At 42.3% G+C, this 8,383-nt stretch overlaps 1 protein-coding gene across 2 annotated transcripts in view; it reads left to right on the forward strand.

Moving 5' to 3' along the window:
• The window catches only part of gkup (glucuronokinase with putative uridyl pyrophosphorylase), a 12,351-nt gene extending 3,968 nt beyond the window's left edge, over positions 1 to 8,383 (forward strand). Inside the window, exons 6-23 of one of the 2 annotated variants that reach the window (XM_050067027.1) lie at positions 690 to 778; positions 932 to 1,088; positions 1,833 to 1,910; positions 2,355 to 2,446; positions 2,647 to 2,752; positions 2,845 to 2,924; positions 3,010 to 3,078; positions 3,326 to 3,386; positions 3,497 to 3,513; positions 3,614 to 3,671; positions 4,491 to 4,583; positions 4,703 to 4,763; positions 4,853 to 4,966; positions 5,341 to 5,398; positions 5,710 to 5,778; positions 6,885 to 6,948; positions 7,071 to 7,142; positions 7,858 to 8,383. In XM_050067027.1, coding sequence (XP_049922984.1) covers positions 690 to 778; positions 932 to 1,088; positions 1,833 to 1,910; positions 2,355 to 2,446; positions 2,647 to 2,752; positions 2,845 to 2,924; positions 3,010 to 3,078; positions 3,326 to 3,386; positions 3,497 to 3,513; positions 3,614 to 3,671; positions 4,491 to 4,583; positions 4,703 to 4,763; positions 4,853 to 4,966; positions 5,341 to 5,398; positions 5,710 to 5,778; positions 6,885 to 6,948; positions 7,071 to 7,142; positions 7,858 to 7,953 — 1,434 coding nt within the window. In that variant the 3' untranslated portion in view covers positions 7,954 to 8,383. Of the gene's footprint in view, positions 1 to 689; positions 779 to 931; positions 1,089 to 1,832; positions 1,911 to 2,354; positions 2,447 to 2,646; positions 2,753 to 2,844; positions 2,925 to 3,009; positions 3,079 to 3,325; positions 3,387 to 3,496; positions 3,514 to 3,613; positions 3,672 to 4,490; positions 4,584 to 4,702; positions 4,764 to 4,852; positions 4,967 to 5,340; positions 5,399 to 5,653; positions 5,779 to 6,884; positions 6,949 to 7,070; positions 7,143 to 7,857 lie in introns of those variants that run through there. The other variant, XR_007571399.1, reaches the window with a different exon arrangement.

The following is an 8,383-nucleotide window of genomic DNA, read 5'->3' on the forward strand; positions in this document are numbered from 1 at the left end:
CTTTGCACTTGAAGGTTGCCCGTTCACTTACGTTTTAACAGGTCTGACGCTACTATGCGCCCCGGCTGTATCTAGGCTAACGGCTAACATGCTAACTATTATTTTTATGTCACTAGTCACTTGAACCAAATTTAGGACGATAGGAGACAGGTTGAAATAAACCGAAATTTCCCTTTAAGCCCCAAATGTCCTCAAATCCCAGACACGCCCCTTTGTATGTCTGCCTTGTTTGTTCAATTTATCTGATAAATAAAAAAGCGCTTGTCAAAACAAAGTCAACAAGTGCATTACATGTCAAAAACTAAAACAGACAAGACATGAAAACAACCTTTAAAATAACTGATAAAAACACTTTGATGTATAAAAACTGAGGAAATAAAAACAGTTTCAATGAACTTAAAACTCAGGTAAAATCCGCGAAGGCTCTCAAATAACATAATGTTTTAAGAAGGGACTTAAAAGAGATTGTTCCAGAGCCTCAGCGGGGCCCTGACAGCAAACGCTTTGCTAATGTTTGTCTATTTACGGGCCCCTGGCCTCCTGTCATTTCACAAAAGTGGCTCCTGGGCAAAGCAAGTTGAGTCCCCTGTCATACGACCTGTTGTGTGTGAAGGACGTTTATCAAGATTGTACAGATGTTTCTGTGGAGGTGAAGTCATGAGCAGCTCATCCTTCTGTGTGTGCTGCAGCCTGGAGAGCTGATCATTTACTATGAGCTGGAGGAAGGAGAGAAAAGCAGCTCCAGGGGCATCGTGGAGGTCTGTCCTGACACCCACAGGTGAGTTTAACCTTCAGTCCCACAGAGCACAACATGTTCTAACAGTAGAGTTAAGGAGTACATCTGTGTGTGGCGTTTATGAACGTTATTGACATTTTATACGTCACTATGTGTCAAGCTTTGATTTTAATCAGCTGTAGTTTTCTGCATCAGGATAACTCGCTTCCTGGAGAAACCGCAGGAAGGACTGACGGCGTCCCGGCTGGCCAGCGTGGTGTTTTACTGCATCAGAAAAGACACTCTGCCGTACCTGTCTGACTTCCTCAGCCTGCAGCCTCAAGGCTCAGTCCGGTCGTTCGGACGATTCTGGGTTAGTAAGTGTTAATTCAGTAACGATGAAACGAAATCAACTACTGACACTAGATTTGCTGTCTAACTTCTAAGACAAATATTAGACAAACCATTGAGTTCAGTGGGAAAGACTGATAGCTATCACCGCCCCCATGCGACTTTATTTTATTCTGTACATGACTGCACAATATGTTTTTGTCAATTGGTGCTTTAACTTTGCTTTTCCTACTTTACTAATAACATCAGTGCATCATCATGAATTTATAAAGTTATAACCAGTGATGGAAAGTAACTAAGTCCTGTATTTAAGGTCCGGTGTGTTGGATTTAGGAGGTGTATAATCACCTGAAAAAGAGAATTATTGTGTTTTTGTTACCTCAGATTAAGTTGTGTTGCACTGACATGTTTCTACAGTAGCCCAGAATAAACCAAACACTGGCTCTAGATAGGGACATTTGCATTTTCATGTTGGCCACCGTATTTAGAAGCCCCTTTGTGAGGGGGAAGGAACGCTGAGTCAACTCACTCCTCCTCTCAATCAGTACCACACCTAAACAACTGACTGGTAATCCCTAAAAAACCAGCACCCTCCACATGATCTTTAACTATATTCTGATGCTGATACTTTTTCACTTTTACTTGAGTAAAATATTGAATGTGGGACTTTAACTTGTAACAGAGTACTTATACAGTGTGGTGTTACTGCTTTTACTTCCTCCACAGCTGGTTATAACTCGTACCTTTGTGTCTCCCTTCTCTGCAGGAGTGGCTCATTAATGAGAAGCAGCGTGATGTGTTTGGGATGAAGCTGCCGACTGGCTTCCAGCTCATTGGACAAGTGGTTCGTATCCTTACCTCAGTTTGTCAGCAGTGTTTCAGGATTTTTTTCACACGAGGCTGAGAGTTCTGCAAAGTCATGGATTATAAAGGAGGAAGCTCGATGAAGGCCTAGTTATTAATTATACTCTTAGTCTGCTGCAGACTCAAGATGGACAGAAAAAAAAGGATCAAAATCAATGCAGCAGAACCAGAGATATCATCTTTATTATTATGCATCCGTGTCGGGGATAACCGTGACAGGAAACTGTCGTCAGGTTGTTTTCCGGTTGTCCGTTTGTCTGACCAGGACACAATATAAATATAGATCACAGGTTGTTCTTCATGTGCAGGTGTTTGTTAACAGAGACAAAACACTGCTGCTCTGCTGCTGATAACTGTGTCTGTATCATATATTATGTACTATAACAACTTTACTCTAATAACACGCCTCCTCCTGACGTCTCAGGGCCTGTCAGATTACACCAAGTGGCTCACACACTACTCCACCAAGCAACAAGACAGACCTGCCAAACCAATCACATGCAGATCATACGCCAGGTCAGGAAACACAAAGTCCTCATACTCCACCTGAATTTAGCTCAGGTTACTCCTCCTCCCCCTCCTCCTCCTCCCCCTCCTCCTCCCCCTCCTCCTCCTCCTCCTCCTCCTCCTCCCTAAATCACAACAAGAGCACTTGAATGTTTGAACACACTCTGACACTGTAAGAACTGATCTCCAAAATATATGACGCCTCACAGGGTGGGGCTAATGGGGAATCCTTCAGACGGCTTCAACGGGAAAACCATCGCTATGTCCATCTCTAACTTCTGGGCTGAGGTCACTCTAGTGGAGAGCCAGACTCTGGTAACACACACACACACATACACACACAAGCTAAAACACCTTCATCAGGAACATACTGTCTAACATTCATGTGCATTTCTGTGACGTTGCAGGTGTTAGTCCCTCATCCGCTCAACGACCCCACAGAGTTTGGAAGTTTGCAAGATCTGTTCTGCATCAGCAGGAAGGAGGGGTGTGTACACGACAGCTTTAAATACGTAACACACTTGGTCGTGCTCAGGCTTTTTCCAGAATGCTCTGTTCATCATCCTCTGCAGGTACCTGGGAGGTCTGCGGCTGCTGCAGGCCACCTGTAAGAAGTTCTACCAGTTCTGCTCCAAACAAGGGTGAGTTTAGTTACTGAGATCACATGAGACCAAGATAACATTGGGGAAAAAAACCGTAATGACATGTAAATGAAAAAATTATATAAGCATCAGCACGTCCCCTTTACCTCCAACTTTGTTCAGTCTGCGAGCCAAAACAGGCTGGAATATTGTTGCAGCACTGGTGGACACTCCCCGCTCAGGACAATCACTGTCACTGCTGATGCTCCTTCACACTCTGCTGTGTGTTGTTTGTCTTTATCTGCAGTATCGCTTTGACAAAGCAGAACTTCACACTGAAGTATGACACCAACATTCCTCGGCAAGTGGTGAGGAATCATTCAGATACTGGTCTCTAAGAAAATAAAACGACACAATAAGTCACACCACATCGTGTATAATGAAGTAATGATGAACTGATTTGTCTCTGTTGATGCAGGGCCTCGCTGGAAGCAGGTAAAAAGTTCTGTTTGGTGTTTTCTTATCTTTATCAGCCAGTTTAAAGGTAGTTTTGCACACTTTGAATTTAATAATTTACAATTTTGTCTTCTCACAGTGCCATCGTCTCAGCGACTCTGAAGTGTCTCATGAAGTTCTACAACATCACCGACAGCGTAAGGGTTATTTCTTGATGTTTCCATCACTCCTGATGTCAGCCTCTCCTTTTCTGGATTAGGGATTTCACAAATTTTCCACGGTCATTTTTAAAATCGTGTTCGTAACATGCTATTCCCAGGGATCCCACGTACATGGAAAGGCTGGAAAAGTTATGGAATTAAAATCACTGAAAGTTTAAGAAAACTTATTGTTAATTATTACAGTAATCTTCCGGGGATAATCTTCCACGTGATGTAACATAATGGCATTTTTCTTTCTTCTCTAAGTTAGCTGTTGACATATCGTAGCTCTGATATGCGTCAACTTCACGATATATCGTTTCAGCATCGACATTGTGATGCACAATAGTCGGATCAAAGGACGTGCAATGTCAAATCATTAAATTAAGTCAACTTATCTGATGCTTGATACAAATGGAAAACTTGCACAGTTCTCATTTTCCATGACTGTTACCGGCCAAGCCTTCTGCTTTTAGACGTTACGTGTGTATGTGACGTAGTGTGGTGGTGTTTGTTATGGGAAGTGAGACTCTCCTGCATGTGTGTGTATGTGTGGATAAAAGTGCTGTAACCAGGCTGGCAAGTGAAGTGCATGCTTTTGTGAAATGAAAATTTTATCATGGGTGCTTGAAAACTTAAATGTGTGAGAACCCTGTATTCCTGAAGAGCACATTAAAATTAGTTGATCAGAGCGTTTTAAAAAAGAGTCAAAAGTCGTCTCTACAAGTTAATAAAAAGTCTCAAATTAAAAACTGAGTAAGTAAATACATGTGAAAATACATAAAACGTATGTACCGTGTCTTTTTTACTCTCCAGGATCTCCCAAAGCCGATCAGAGCCAACTTCATCCTCAACGTGGAGACTGATGAACTCTTTATCACGGCAGGTCTGCAGGACCGAGTCGTCCAAGTCAGTAACAGAATCATCTCTGCACAGATGTGCTGGACTGTGTCACAGCTGCACAGCAGGACACTCATCTTTAACTGAACACCTACAGTAGCGTGAGTTGTTTGTTCTTGTCTCTGCAGGTCTATGAAGGTTTAGTCTACATGGATTTCAGCAAGGAGCTCATGGACCAGCAGGGCTACGGTACTGAAGTCACCGTCTAAAGTTGGTGAAGAGGTGATACATATAAATATATTTCTCTCTTAATATCTGTGTGTCTTTACATTTCTCAGGGAACTATATCTCTATGGACATGAGTGGGCTCCCACCGTTCTGGCTGGCCTACCTGAGCGACCCCAGCGACTCTGGACGCATCCACAGCAACATCAGACAGCGCTGGCTCAGTGGTGCGTCTCACGTCAATCATTACATCAGCGTCCAGGTCAAATTTCAGTGCTAGATTAAACAATGCATCTACTGTTGGGGCCAGGGATGTCAGTTCTGGTTCATTTTGCTTTTGATAACCTGAAAAGAAGCTTTTCCTTTTAGTACAGTGCTCCATCCATAAGAAGTAGTGAAATTTTGTTTCCTGATGTAAATGTCTTATATTTTATTTTCTGTTGGCTGTGTAAGTCTTTGGGGAAAAGGTTCTTCAGTCATTTTTTAGAATAACATACAAGCCCATGTGTATATTTCCATCTCTCCGTCCTCTGAGGAGTTATAAAAACGGAAACACATCGGTTTGGTTGAACTACTTTCATGCTGCTCCGTCTTTCCACAGGGGAACCTCTGGTCGTCGAGGCCATGAAGACTTTTGCTGAGCTCACGGATCAAGCAAGGTTGTTTTGAGTTGATAAAGAATTTATGCAGTAAATAGCAGTGGATGTTTTGTCAAGTAAATCAGGGTAAAAGCTCAACATAAATAACCATGGGATTAATTACATCTAGCCTTTGCACAGCTTTAATTGGCTTTGGTCTTTATGAAATGTGTGAAATGTTTATGCACTCTGAGTTCCAAGAAATACCACACGCCAATTTGCTGCAACTTTGCTGCCAAAATGTGCCTGCTTTTAGTTTTTGTTTTGACATTTCAGAAGTTCAGAGCACAAGAGGAAACATTGCGTCTTGACTGAAAATGTTCTCCCCTCAGGACGGCTCTGGGGGACAGAGACTGGAGGCGTCTGGCACAACTGATGGACCAGAACTTTGAGCTGCGGAGGTAAACAGTGTATTTTATATGTTTGAGTTTCACTCTGAGCCAACACATTCTCACTCCGACCTCGTCACATATTGACGTTTGGTCATGGACTCTCCACGTCCACATACGATGTGCAAGGTACCCTGGGTGTGTTGGTTGATGGCGTTCTGGGACACCGTGTCAAGTTCAGCCTGTTACATGCATTGTCTCCTTTCAAAATACACTTCTGTTTTCACAGGGAATTTAAAGTTTACATACAGTCTCTTTCAAAATAAAAGCACTACATCGGTACACCATGAATTGACATTTTTTTCCTTGGTTGGGTTTAGGAAGAAAGAACAGGGTTTGGCTTTAGAATCTTACGGGACCCGAACACCACTCTTTTGGGTGAAACTCTGTGTTTGTTGGACCCATCCACCTGCCGCAGTTGGACTTTTGTCGCCTTAACTTTCAACCTTGTCCCGCTGACACCACCGGGCACCGTTAAACTATAACAGCAACCACCTACGTATCATGCCGATGTCAAAGGATGCTGTTTTTCGTTGGTTTCTGCTGCAAGTCACTGCCCAAACACTGCATTTCAACGACTTTGGAGTAGGTCGGGAGCCAGATCCAGCCCTTGTGATGTTTTTTGCCTACCTTTTTTTATTATTACTTCCTGTTTGCCTTTACCATGGGCCATCATAAGTTGATAACGAGCACCCCCAACTCCAGGCCGTTTGGTCTCAGGGGGCCCAAAACCCCTTTTTAGGACATTTTTTCTCGAAAATTGATGTAAATGCAAATGTTAGGGCACTATGATGGCATAGATTGTCATACTAGTATAAACTTTGGTAAGGAGTATCCTGACACAAAGAGGAAAATAGCAAAATAAGATTCTGGGGCTTGCTGCCATTTTTTCCCCAAAATATCACACACAACATCCCCAAAGAAACACCGTCCGTTTGACAAATTCTCACCAAAAATGATTATTTTTCATCACTTTGAGTTTAATATCACTGCTTCACTTGTACACAGAAAACTTCCCAAGTTTATAAGCTTCAATTTGAGCCCAAGTTGACCTTTCTATGTTGAAAATTACACTTGCTTTGGCCTAAATTTGTAACGAGTAACAACGTATCCCACAGGTCGGTCTACACTGATGACTGTCTGGGTCCTGGGAATCTGAAGATGGTTCAGCTGGCGAGTCAGGTAAGACTTCCACTTCCTGTTTTACTGAACAGTATTCACCCTGTTCTCCATCTCCCTCTGTGTGCCCCTGCTGGAGGGCTTTTCTGATTATGCATTCATAAAGTTTTTGCTGCTCCTTGCAGTTCGGCTCTGCGGTGAAGTTACCAGGCAGCGGCGGGGCCGTGGTGGGTCTCTGTCTGGACGAAGGGAGACTGGTAAGACTGCACCATGTGGATGTTGTTGTCCTGAGCTGATGTTTTCTCTCTGTAGCTGTCCGAGAACATGAGAGTGGAGCTTTATATTCATGCTGACATTCCCAAGTGTCCGTTAGATATAAGTGATCTGCTGGATTTCAAAATATACTAATTTTGGATAAAATTTCAAAACATACAAGTGCACACAAATCGACTGAACTGCTGCAGATGTTTGTAGTTAACAGTGTCTTAAAGTAAACGTACTCGATGATGTGACGGCTCAGAATGTGAGGTTTAGTCAGAGCTAAATTCTACATTACTAAAACCATGAGTTTCTGATGTAATCAAGAGAAATAATCCTCGGGTTCTCTGCTAACTGAAAGATCGACTTTGTCACTTTGATTTGTGTTTCTGTGCAGAGATATCTAACGTTGGGTTTGTTACCCTAAAACATGAAATACATTGTTTGCATTGTCTCTGGTCATAGCATACCTTTGCACTACTTTTCAGCCCCAAAACAAACACGTTCTCTTTTCAACTAAATGATCAGAAACAAAACAGCTATAAAGTTTTAATATCTTGACGATGGAGAAAAACAGAGGGAGTCGTCTGTTGAATGATCCCAGCTGTCTTGTACTCACACTCATACTTAGATGGATTTTACTGTATTTGTGAATCATATAAATGCCCTGCTGTCTGTCTGTCTGTCTGATGCAGTCTGTGTTTGCCCCACTAGGTGGAGATGAGACAAGCGTTCCAGGAGGCAGGCTGTGTCTTCTGTGTCATAGCACCATACAACCCATCTGCCAGCTCCGTCGGCTGCCAACTCTAACCTCACATCTCCCCACGACTCGGTCAGGCTACTCCGGGCCAACTCAGGCCAGTGTGGCCCTCTCGGTGAGGCTCAGTGTCATCTCATAGGACGTATTATTATCACAATGAACAGAGACGATCAGGATCAGTTACATGAAATTATATGAGAGCCATGAATTGAAAATAATCAGGTGATAGTTTAGGTAATAATTTACCAGATTGATCACAAAATGTTGAGTGAAACATCAGACTTCACTTTGTTCCTGTAAAATTAGTCAAAGTTTTGCTGTAGATTATATGAAGTTCAATTTAAGACTGCGTCACATTCATCATCACAACAATGTAAAAATAATGTAATTATTTTTCTACATCGTGATACATCAGACTTTTTATTATCTTTGTATAATGAATGTAATTTTTGTACACAAATTAAAGCAGATTTTATAGTT

This window comes from Epinephelus moara, chromosome 2 (assembly GCF_006386435.1).
Source record: "Epinephelus moara isolate mb chromosome 2, YSFRI_EMoa_1.0, whole genome shotgun sequence".
Classification (NCBI taxonomy): domain Eukaryota; kingdom Metazoa; phylum Chordata; class Actinopteri; order Perciformes; family Serranidae; genus Epinephelus; species Epinephelus moara.